At 38.1% G+C, this 12,863-nt stretch overlaps 1 protein-coding gene across 2 annotated transcripts in view; it reads right to left on the bottom strand.

Moving 5' to 3' along the window:
• Positions 1-10,772, bottom strand: part of LONP2 (lon peptidase 2, peroxisomal) — a 38,562-nt gene extending 27,790 nt beyond the window's left edge. The window contains exons 1-7 of one of the 2 annotated variants that reach the window (XM_054389541.1): positions 10,540-10,772; positions 9,327-9,561; positions 8,428-8,559; positions 7,003-7,125; positions 6,158-6,321; positions 5,681-5,775; positions 5,296-5,554 (exon numbers count right to left, since the gene is read on the bottom strand). In XM_054389541.1, the coding sequence (XP_054245516.1) occupies positions 5,296-5,554; positions 5,681-5,775; positions 6,158-6,321; positions 7,003-7,125; positions 8,428-8,559; positions 9,327-9,561; positions 10,540-10,772 (1,241 nt within the window). The remainder of the gene's footprint in view (positions 1-5,295; positions 5,555-5,680; positions 5,776-6,157; positions 6,322-7,002; positions 7,126-8,427; positions 8,560-9,326; positions 9,562-10,539) is intronic. The other variant, XM_054389542.1, reaches the window with a different exon arrangement.
• Between the last annotated feature and the right edge of the window lie 2,091 nt (positions 10,773-12,863).

Below are 12,863 nucleotides of genomic sequence, written 5' to 3'. Positions count from 1 at the left end.
AAAGATAATTGTATTTACTATGTCACTTCAACAAGAAAAAAAACCAGAACAACTCTAAAAGAGTGTAACAGTACAAAAAAATTATGAGTAAAAGCTTTGAGTTTAAATGTATTTATTTAGTAATACAATGAACATAGCAACTACACTCTACATGCATATATATCCCTTCTTTGCTGCATTTATCACAGCCTTTTCTGCCTGTGCCATAACTAAACAGAATAGCAGATTATGAAATGCTGGTCGCTCAAGAAGAAAGAGATACTTGAAGTGCTGAACTGAAGTACCCATCTCATGATGCTCACAAAGCAGATAGGCAGATAGGTCTGCCTTGCCCTGTGATCTGTTCTAATACTGTCCAAAATAAACAGGATGACATTTAGGACTACACCAAAAGTACCATGGGAGTAGTTTCAAAAGATATTAGAGGACACTTTAAATATAAAAAAAACCACAACTCAAACCACACAGAAATGTAATATTTAACCACTGAGGGAAAAAACAACAGTTGCTATACCTAATTCTAGATCTGAGAGAAAATTAAAAAAATTAAGATCCTCTAAACAACCAGAGACACCACAGAATTTCAGTTTGCCTATTACCATCTTCATGAGACAGCTGCTAAAGGCTGGAGCAGCCAGCATGCAGTAGTTTATCACCTCACTACTTTTGTGTAGAATCTTACTCTGTAGCAAGTAGATTGAATCCCCTCCGCTGAGGACTGCAGTTTATAACATTTATTACTGATCAAAAATCTGCATGGGGAAGCCATTATACTGGTGTGCCTCTTCATTCCCCATCTGCACACACTCAGCCTTGCCAAATGGATGAATTGCATTCTATAAAACGCAATCAGAAAATTAACAAGACCGAAGCAGAATTGAAGTTGACAGAACTGAATCATTTACCAGTGCAACCTAATTAATCCCTGCAGCAATCTGGGGGGTTCTTTGGCTTTTTGGTTTAGTTTGGGTTTTTGTTTGTATTTTGCTGGGTTTGGTTTTATTTGTGGTTTGGGGGTTTGGTTGGTTACTTAGTGGAAGTGGAGGTTTTGTTGGTTTTGGTTTTGTTTTTTTTTTAAAAGGTGCTTACTCTACTAGTAAAGATTTGTTTTATGCTTCAGAGACAATGCAGCCTGACCAGTTTTAATATTCTGTTTATGCCAGTAATACAATAACACAATTCAGTAAATATTAAACATTCCTCTATCTTCTTCCACACATTATTCTTAAGTGGATGCTTAAAGACATAATACTATTTTAATGCATGACTGTGTTTTTATATACATAAAGTTTGATCAGATCCTTTTACATTCTATAAATTCACATATATATATATAAATATGTGTGTGTGTGTGTATATATGTATGTATGTAAGTTCCACCTAGTTTTAAGAAACAGCCTTGTTTTATAAACTAAATGAAAGTAAACCAGGTTTCTCTAGACAAAGGAAAGCACTGTTGAATAATCACTCCTTCGTTTCCTGTACCACCCAACTGCAACAACGCAGGTCAAGACATAGTAAGGTATCAAAACCTACCAGAAGGTTTATCCCCATGGACACATACATATACCACTTAAAAAAACCTTTCTGGAGTTTTCCCATATAAAAGCATTTAAAAAACCCCAAACAACCAACAACCAAAACAAAACAGAATTTTTTCTTGAGATACAAAAAAAGCTGTTGTTATTACCAATAGATCCAATCTTTTTCCCCCTCAAGCAGCCCTGAAAGCAGACTTCAAGACAGTAATTTTAGTTTCAAGTAGATTTGGATATTTAGTATTTGTAGTTGTGAAATATTCTCACAGATTCAGCATCTTTCAGTAAGACTTAATTGCTGTACGAAATCAACTTTCTTAACATTTTGCAATATGCTGTACACTAAGCTGAAGCACAATGTATCAAGAACCGTGGTGAAGAAAAAGCAGAATAAAAGCAAATATACTCAAGACAACTTATGATAAGTGAGATCAGTATTTTGGAAAAATAAAAGCAGACATTTGTCTGTCTGGGCATTAACCTTGGACTTTTAATTTGTGAAACTGAATATTTCTATTTGATAAGAGTAGCCCCTGAACATAATGTTATTTTTTGTTTTCATTATTTTAGCTGGGGATGAAAGAAGGCAAAACAATATTCTACATTAACATTTTTGATGACATAATGTGGCTTTGGTCATTTTTTGATGTACTGTTTCTATCCATCTATTAAAGCTAGAAAGTCAGCTGCCTTCCATTAAAAACAGGAAGTATAGATTAAGTTTCCTGGTTATCTCAACTGCATAGTAACAACAAAACTAAAACCCCTTTAAGAGCTCATGCCACAGAAGGTCTACAATTTAGTGATCATTTTATTTATTCCTAAATCAGTGAAAAAGTAGCTTAAAAAAACCAAAACACACTGGAGTTCCATTAGGAAACGCAAGGTAAAGTGCGAAAGTGCACAAATTGGAGCATTCAAAGCTGCTCTAGCACATTGATAAAAACATGACATGCTTTCTTCAGACTGTTCTAAAGACAAAAGGTTTTAAACTGTTTTTAACTAGTTATTTTCAAATTGCAGAGGTAGGAAAAGAAAGTTAATGCCACCAAAGCAGCTATTTCTGGAATGAGTTGCACAAAGGTCACAGCTTTTTCAGCAGAGGCAGGGGTTGGGTCCCCTCAAGTGCTTTAGAAATGTATCTATGCTTTGTACTTGCATAACAAAGCTATTTCTTTCACAGGCCTAACTGGCTGAGATTTGTTTTTACTTACTGAAAGAAGGCCTGTGCTAGCAAAGCCTTTACTGGTGAGGAATCCCTTTTTTCCTCAAACAGACACATCTGAACAAGCCTTTAGCACAGGCCTAAGACAGAAGTAAACTATCCAAACTTCTAAAAACTTAGAAGCAACGGCAATTCACATAGAGGGGAGACGAAAGAGCTTCACAGTGATCTCATCAGCACCACTACAAATAAAAGTTACATTTTCCTTTTTAAAAATAGAAAGTCACATACACATGAAATAGAGAAGATCATCTAATTCCTGTATAAAACAAAAACTGAGGACATCTTAAATGCAGTGAGCCTCTTGTAAAAAAGTTCCAAGTTGTCCTTCAGGGTGGTTTGTGTTTGTTTGGGTTGCGGGTTTTGGTTGAGTTTTTTGTTTTGTTTTTAATACACGTTAAGGACAAACGTAAACAAGCAAACTTTAACATATGGTACAGATGAGTGGTAAATGCAAACAGCTGGAGGATGTCTGATGAAGCAGTTCCGCTGTTGTACCAAGATGACGATTTCGTTTTGGGAATGCAAAACAGTAGCTGCTACTCTTTACCCAATCAAAAGCCACTCACAAACCCCAGCTGCAGGCACATGGCAAAAACTGGGCATTTCCGACTGCCCTAGTTACACATCACATGGAACAGCACACTTATTGAAACACCACTCCCCAACTGCTGCCCTCCAATATATTTTAATTTGCTTGCTGAATCAATCAGTCTACATCTTTCACCTAAAACAGTAATAAGCAGCCAAAGTGAAGGCTATGTCAGGCAATATTTGCCTGCAAATGAAACCGAACCACAATTTCTTTTTTCATGTTCTAGTACATTTAGTACGTTTTAAAAAACATTTAGTACATTTGTAGATACATACCATATTATGTGTCTGCAATGTTAATGGAATCTTTAAGACTTAAAGCCTAATAAGGAGCTTTTAGGAGAAAAGAAATAGGCCCTAAAATGTAACAGCAGAAAGTCAGCCCAATGAACAGTAAAACTCAGAACAGAAGCTTCTCTCTCCTCCACTTTTAGACCACCTCTAAAATTCATCTCTGCCAGAGACTGCAACCGGATGCACAATATGGATTCACTTCACTGCGAGTAGCTCGAAGGATTTATTCATACAAGAGGACATTGAGAGGGGTGTAGGTAAAAGCTGCAGTTTTGACTAAATCTTATTCTAAGCAGCACAAAATCAGGAAAAAAAGGGAAAAAAAAAAAGAAGCAGCATTATTAAGAACAGTTGGGTTTGATTTTACCTATAGAAAAACTTGCAAAAGCAAAGGTAACTCCTTGTACTAACTGTTTTGAGGCTTGTTTTTAAACTATAAACCTATTTGTTGAAGACTATCGTGTGGTTACTCTTGCTAATTCTAGACAGTATTTTCCTTTGCTGATGAAAAATGAACTTACCTTAGCAAATAGTTTCCATCAGCTCAAGTTTTTTTTTTTTAAATTTGTACTGGCTAGCTTTTAACATGCATCAATAATGTAATAATGCCCTCACAAATACTGTAGTGATGGTCAAAAACACCTGAATGTAAACATTTTTAAAAGCCTCATGATTCTTTTTAAAAGCCCATGCCTCTAGCTGTGTTTAGTCTTAATTGGGCATAAGCACAAGACAGAAAGCCAAACAAAATAAAACAAACAGGAAAACAGTAAGAAACTACTGGCACTTGAGTAAAAGTTGATGATAGTTCTACTGTTATTTGTAAGGTCAATTTCACAGACTTTGCTTCCCTGTTTCAGGGGCTTCAGCCCTGCTCTACGCTAGAAAAGTTACTGTGCCTCTAATGCTTGGTATTCAACAGCCTCTAGCGGTTTCAGTTCGAATAGCAATACATTGTTGAACTGTTTTACACTGTTTTTAGGATCCATGCCGTAAGTAATCAAAAAAACATCAGATTTCTTACTTTTAACTAGCGATTAAGAACACAGTTTATGAATTATAGGAGAACACACAGTGAAGGTGGGAGTTTTGCTTATTTTTCCATTAGCGTGCAAGTAAATCAGTAACAATGGCAGCTACGACCCAAGTTTACAAAACAATCACACACATGCAGAGAGTGCCGCTAAGCAGTCAAACCCAATGCTTTAAAACAGATCTATCCACAAACTCCCAGTAGCTGCTGGGTATGTTGACCAGACGTACACTGAGTAAAAACTTAGAGATGAGTCTTTCAAGCTAGAAATTCTGCATAAGCATCAAACACTCTGGAAAACAAAACTCCTGCTAATTCACCACAGCAGAATGTGCACAGGAAGCCACTCCTATAGCTCATTTTACACATGCACTGAACTCACGGTTTATAAAACCATTCTCTAGTATTGTCATAAAGGGTAGCAGGAGAAGGAAAAACTAAAGGCTGTATTTCAACAGTTAACATCCATTTCCATTACTAAAATTCTCTCCCACATTATACACTTGTTTGACAAAGCAAAATTTCTCTGTATTAGCTGAACAATGAAAACAATCAATACATTCTGTAACAGAAGAAAAAAAATTGCAATTAGGAAAGGAAGAAGTAGTTACCTGTGGCCTCTAATATCAGACTGATCACAGACTCCACCTAAAGCAATTCTATGGAATTCTCGACCCAAAGTCTTTGCAATCGATCTTCCAACACTAGTTTTGCCAACGCCTGGGGGCCCCACAAAGCAAAGAATGGGTCCCTTGAGGTTGTTTTTAAGTTGTCGGACAGCTAAGTACTCCAAAACTCTCTTCTTCAACTTCTCCATGGCATAATGATCATTATCCAAAAGAATTCGAGCTGCACGAATTTCAAGGCGATCTATCAGTCATTGAAAACAGAGAAGAGGTCAGCACATTTATCTTTAAAAATGGAAACAATTGTTTACATGATGATTGCTTGTCCTAAAATGTCTGTAAAAGAAACAACTGTGATAGAAGGGTTTACCTTTTGTACTCTTGTTCCATGGCAATTCTACCATCAGTTCCAAGTAATTTCTTGTCAAAGCATATTCTGGCATTGACTGAGGCATCTTCTTTAACCTGTAAATATGTGCTCAGAATTCGTAAGGCTAACCAAGAATTAAGTGTGAGTAAGACTCTCCTGCACCACAAGACACATATGCAGCAAACCTAAGGTCATCAGCACCCTCTCTTACTTTGTGACAATCACAGTAACGAAAAAGCAAGTCACTACTCCATCACTCAGAAGACTGTCGTTGCATAATAACAGGTTATTTATAGGATACAAACAAATTTTAAGAGAGAGTCAGTTCCCTGTGCATACACAACTCAAGCACCACTATATATGCATCCTCACTGAAAAGCAACACAAGTATCACCAAATAAAAGAAGGTTAATGTAAGATTTGTTAAAAACACAACAAAATGAAACAATTTAAACCCCACATTTGGAAGTTTCTTACCTCTTTATTTCCTTAAGACAAAGTTTAAGAGCTTGTTCTGACATATTCGATGCTCTAATCTTTTTTTCCAGCACTACAACATCATCATGATCTTCTTCCTCTTCCTCATCTTCTGTAGTGCTTTGAATATGATTGATTCTTCTATTAGGACGAAGAGCTACAATCTATGAAATGGAACACAGAGCCAGAAAATATGATCAGATTTTGTTTGTAAAATAAGGTGCTTTGAATGGAAAACATGACAAAAACATGCAAGGTGCTGAGAGAGCCTCTTTCATAGAAAAATTCAGAAGATTTTAATGCAGTAAGTGCATGCTATTGGTATTACTTTAAAAAGTTACAGTAATATATATGACTGTTTGTGTTCCTAAGTGCATTTATCATCTACCCTAAACTAGCAGACAACACAAGAACAAAACTGAAAAGTGTTATTTGTGATTGTCTGGGCATTGCCACCCACCGTATTAAGCAGAATAAGCCCAATCTTTACAAAATGGGTAAATCCCTGCTCTCACTTTTTTTCACTGCTTAACTACTTAGTTTACTAAGGTGTCTAAGCATAGTTAGATGTAGTGAAACTCGTAGCTGCCCTAGTTTAGCAAGCTACATTTTGCAATCAACATTCTTTATGTGTATTTCAAAAGCTATCATTGATCTGCAATGCCATCAGTAAATGGTACACATTTCACTGCACAGCCCAAAACTCAAGTGTTCTCTGCAGCTCCAGACGGACCATGAAATATCAGGGTTATAGATTAAAATCATGCACATTCATTAGCCTACTTCAAAGTGTATCTTTACACCTATCTAGGATGTTTAAGTATCCCACATTTAAAGGTCCATACCCTCTTATCATCATCCTGTTTGGGCTTTCTTGTTTTCTGAAGCAGCTTCAGGCCTTCAATCTGTCTAACAAGCAATGGTATAGTCATCTTGAACCGTTCTTCCAGCCTGACGGCATCTAAAATCTAAAAGCAAGGAGTCACAAGCAGCCAAGTTTGCACTAATGGATCAGCAGTTTCAAGGAGGGGAACATGAAAAGTACGTGTCACTGTCTTCCGATCATAGTTACAGAATAGATGATTTAGGAAAAAAAGTACAAGGAAAGAAACCAAAACAACCAAACTACAAAGTACTCCAAAACAGAAAAGAGTTATTTATCCTTTTTTCAAAACCCCTTAGTATTTCAGCTGCATTTTCTGTAGCGACCTATTGGTATTCTATTTTTCCATTGCTGAGCCTCAGGAAAGAACTATCCCTCTAAGAAAGTTACAGCATGATTTCCTTGGTTATCTCAGGGGGAAAAAAAAAAAAAAAAATCACCTCATGCCTTAAGTTTTTTGGTAGGTTGGTTTTTTCACTTTTGTTATCGTTGAAAGAGTTTATACAGTATTTTGTTGTTGTGTTTAATGAAGTTGCTACACGGAAATAGGTAGAATTTCGTTTTTCTGGATTTCCAAAAACTTCTACTGGCTGCTCTTTTTCTTTAGCACTTCTAATTAAAAAAAAAGGCAAAAAAAAAAAAAAAGCTAAGTTTAATGACTAAGGTACCTTCCTTCCAGGATATACAGCCACAGTACACACCTTCAGCTCAAAATTACTGCAATAATTTCTATTCACTGTGCTTTGAAAGAACCTAGCTTGTGCTTTCAATTCAATCTTGAACGTGCAGCGCTGGCAGTGACAAAAAGAACAACAAAACTTCTGAATACAGTAAGCAAAGGTAGAAATCACACTAGTAGGCATCAAGCCATCAGCATCATTTTTACATAAAGTTACTTTGACATATGATGTAAATTTAAGTGGTGTCTCAATATCTGAAAAACTCCCTGTTTCAAAGACAGTTAAAAAGTTTGTTAAAACATATGATGCTGCAGCTGTTGATATTAAGAGATGTATAATGATCTGTCAACTGGGATAAGTAAGGAAGATTTTAACACACTTTGAATTAAGACTTATCATCTTTACCATGGGAAGGGGAAGTCCATGTTCTATTTATTTTTTACTGAAATGAATAGCTTCCAATACTGACTATACTAAATTACCTAGTAGATGAGTTCTGACATACAGATATATAAACACTTTAAAAAAACAGCACTACAAGTATTTATGTCCAGTTGCAACACAAATACCTTTGGGACAACATGAGCACTGTACGGTCTCAAACTTAAGCAATTTCAAAATTATCTAGAAGTGATCAACTGTAAACAAAAATTAAAAAATAAATGCAAATATTTAACTCCCTATAAAAAACCATGAGAACATAATACCTGAAGCTTCTCTTGGTTGGATGTACGGATGATAGAAGTCAGTATGTCTGGCAAAACTTCTCTAGGTAGATTATCCAAGAGACGTCTCAGCTTTGCGACTGCAGGAACAGACATATCCAGCATCTCAACCAACTGTAAAGAACACACAAACAATATTCATGGTTGCTATGCTTCTTTTTAAATTATTTGAGTATCTGACCCACAAAGGACTGCAACTTTCAGTATGAAACATGTCTTTGCACTTTTCAAAAAGCTACTAAAATAAACTTGCAAAACAAAACAACCAAACCATAAAAGTGATACTGACCCATCATAGGGCTATCAAGGCTTTGGGCTTTCTGCTTGTTCAAGAGGTTAAAAAAACCATCGTTTGCAGCACTTTTTTCTATGCCCACATGTCTTACATACCCCATACACCCTGACTAAAAACTTATCTTTTTCTATACATCCTTTAAACTTAACTTTGTTATACCTGGGGATACGTTCACAAACAAGGCTCTAGAGGCTGTGGGGTTTTTTAACTTTTAATAATTTTTAAAACCCAACAACTCACAAAACCCTGTGCATTATATGTATTTTTTATATATGTAATCCTGGGAAAGAATACCAAATAAGTACTCTTTTCACTAGAGCAAATTTACAGTATTGCTACATATGAAACAATGCCAACTAATCACAGATCTAACATACGTAATTGGACCCATCCTTCAGTGAGCTGTACAGACACCCTGAAACTTAACAAAGAAATCTTTATCCATAACAAAAACTTTTATTTTGTAGCACAAGTACCGAAACTCTACTAGTTACTAAAATATCTATGAACTATAGATAGAGAAAAAATTAACAATCCCTCCAAATATATGTAGAAATACATGGACATATGACACATAGTAATTTACCTGCACCGCATACTTGTAGAATTGTTCTGATAACTCTCCAAGTTCCTCCTCAGATTTATGCTGATTAGTAAACTCTTCTAATCTATCTAACTGTTCAACTTCAGCAACAGGATACGGCTTCTCTTTCAGCAGCTGCAGGATCTGGAATCGGCAGAGGCCCGTAACCAGTAACGTATAATGTGGCTTGGGCCAGTTGCTACCAACCACTTGAACTGCCAAGGCAGCAGTGCCAATCCTAAAACAGATCAAATCTTCATGTTATTTATCACCTTGCACAGAATATTTTCTGTGCCTCTTATCAAGAAACAACTGAGCTATAGATTGCAAGAACATTTTAGGTCACAATACTTAACTGTGAAAGACAACCAAATTATACAATCTCCCTTGTAACACAGATGACAAAACCAAACCCTAAAATCTGAAAATGAAGGAGCTAACTGAAAAACAAATATAATACAATAATTTATTGGATCTTGCTGTGGGCAGGAACACTGACATTTCTGCTTAGACTGTACATACTGGCAAATTGAAATTTACAGTTGTTAAGTGAAACTGACAGCCTCATTCTGAAACACTTTAGATCAAGTGTACCCATTCGAGCAAATTTAAAACATAAGTTATTTTCTTGTAAAATCTTATTAAGTATATTCATGTGACCAAGTTTTCAGAGTAAGGATTACAGTATGTTAGTTTTACTTATGCTTTATCCCACCGAAATATCATTTTTCATTTTATGTCAACCAGGTTAATATAAATACATACTACTTAGTAGGTTACCAAAAAAAAAAAATTGTCTTGACAACTGGGGCAGCCTTAATCACAGAAATGCTTTGGTTGGAAAAGACCTCTAAGATCATTACGTCCAACCATCAGCCTTAATGCTCCTGGCCTGGGTTCTTTGGTTTTATTTCCCTTTTCCACCTTGGTCTTCCCCACCGGAACCCTGTCCGGTGCAGCCATGTAAGTTTCTCCAAGAGAAAAACCGTTTTCTACACAGCAGCAGAACAGGAAAGTCCTGTACCTGCGGCCGACCCCACTGTCGCGGGCCCACCGCCCCGCGGAGATGACGACACGGCAAGCTCGCCTGAGGGCGGCACGGTCCCGGCGGGTCAGGGTCAGCGTACTTATGGTACGGCGGCAGCTCGAACAAGGGCGCCAGGCCGCGGCGCCCAAGGCCGCGAGGCACAGCCGGCCCAGGCCGGCCGAGTGGTACCTGTGCAGGGAGGGCAGGTCGTCGCAGTCGGAGGTCGGGTCGCTGGTGTTGGGGATGACGCCGATGATGGTGCTTCTCAGCGAGGTGCCCTTCAGGAGCCGGCTGCGCACCAGTTGCATGTTGCGCGGCGAGTCCACGCTGGTCCGCATGGTCGACCCGGGCAGCAAAACGCCTTCATGAGTGAGCAGTAGTGGGAGACGACTGGGGATCTGGATAGCGCTCCCCTCCGCCATGTCCGCTCGCACAGCTCCGCTGCGCCCCGTCCACACACCGGCGCACCCCGCCTATACACCGGCACCACAGGACAGCCTCGGCACGGAGCACCGCCCCGCTACGGGTACCCAGAAGGGACAGTCCGTGCCGCGGGGCAGGAGGAGCCAGGACTGGGTGCCAAAGGCGCGCTGCCCCAGCTGCAGTTACGCCGGGGCGGGCACACCGCCGGGTTTTGTTATGCCAAGGAGTTGAGTGTGCTTGGCCGCGCAGGCTTATCCTCCCCGCACAGAAAAAGTCACTCACTCACTGTTCACCTTCCAACTCCTCCCAGGTTTCTCTCTCGCAAGAGAAAAAGGCCTCTGCGAGGCTCCCCAGAAGGCCGCCGCGGCTGGCTCAGCCAGCAGGTGTCAGGCTGCCAGGAAAGGTGCTGTAGGGCCTGGCCTAAGAATGAAAGGGAGCAACAAACTAATGTTATATTAAATGGGATGATTACTAATTTTTTTTTTTTTTGGTGGTGGTGGTGATTTTACAACAATCTACTCTCCTGCATCTGTGCTCATACCATGTTCAGGATCGTGTTTCTTCAAGCATAGTTGCCTAGTCCTGCAAAAGCCTGCCCAGGTGAAAGGGGTCTGAGCGCTCAGGCCCTAGGGAGGGTTTAAGCCAAAAAGGAGGCTTTAGAAACTTTTTTCTTCACCAGTAAAAAAAGGTGCAATATCAAAATTGCACAATGTAATGAACTGTTAGCCAATCTCTTGTTGCATAATACCTTGTGAACAAAGGTAATCCTGTACAGAGGGGAAAATCTCAGTAGCAACAAACTAACATCTCAAACACAAATATAGCTACAGTAAACAACCTGCTTAATCATGCAGCTGCTTAATAGTTTAATCTGTTAGTCTACTGGGGAAAGCAAGGTAACAGGATATATGGAAATAGTAAAATATTTAAATGTATGAAGTTATTGAAGCTGAGAAAAATATCTTCTGACACAACCATCTCAGGTGCTCAAGAAAGAAGGTGGAATGAAGGTTTCATTTACATGAAAACAGTGTTTCCCAGAGGCTTATGATCTGAGAGCAGACTGAAGTGATCCTGTCTTTTTTAAACTTGGTAAAAGGGGTTCAAGTAATTTTTGCAACTGCTGATCTACACATCCTGAAAATACTTTCTTGGGGGGTTGTGGTAGAAGTTTCAAGCTTGTAAGAAGTTATTTAGATGTTAATCCTAGCAGCCATTTGAACTTGTTCACAAATCCAAGGTATAAACCAGGACAGCTTCATAATGCCTACAGAGGGGAACATTTTGAATACTAAAAGCACCGTTCCTTCCAATAAAAACTCCCAGTCTGTTACTATTTCATCTATCTCTTGAAACTCAATTCACTTCTGACATATGCATACATTTCTCTTCTGCCCCCTCACTCCCAAGCTCTCAAGTTTTCCTTTGTCATACTGGTTCTATTTTATACTCACAGATTGTTTGATGCAATGGTGTTCTTTAGGAACTATTTTCTCCAGCATGTGTCTGAAAATGAAAGGGAAAAACAAGTTTGCATGTTTTCTTTTCAAATTATCTCTCTATTGTGTGAACATTTAGGAAGAGCCTAAATCATATGGGTCCAAATCCAACAAAGCACTTATGTTTAAAGGTGCTATGAAAAGATGATTTGCATTGATTCAAGGTGTATTTCTATGTATCTATAACTATGAGGCATCCAATAAAGACTGGTGCAATATAAACAAATTACTGTTAGGATTTCACAATATATGTGATGCATTCTTTTAAAGTGAGAAATTATATGAAGGCATGGTCAATCCCCTGTGCCCAAGATGGACTAAATTGTCTGCTCATTAGATTATTTTCCTCAGTAGTATTTCCACTTTCCTAAGCTTTGAATGTACTCTGTTGCTTCCTGCCATCTTGGCATGTGTCATGAACACCTCAACAATGGTAAAAATACCCTAAATAGGAAAAAAGTTTATGTAAAGCTATTCAAAAGGTGTCATAATGTAACTGAACTGCATTTTAAAGCTCATTTATTTTAATGTCTACTTTTTGTACTCACAGGCTGCAGTGGAACTTTTAAAATGTTTTTTTAATGTATGTTT

The sequence above is a fragment of the Indicator indicator genome, chromosome 19, assembly GCF_027791375.1.
Source record: "Indicator indicator isolate 239-I01 chromosome 19, UM_Iind_1.1, whole genome shotgun sequence".
In the NCBI taxonomy this organism is placed as follows: domain Eukaryota; kingdom Metazoa; phylum Chordata; class Aves; order Piciformes; family Indicatoridae; genus Indicator; species Indicator indicator.
This window is presented reverse-complemented; position numbering and strand designations above follow the sequence as displayed.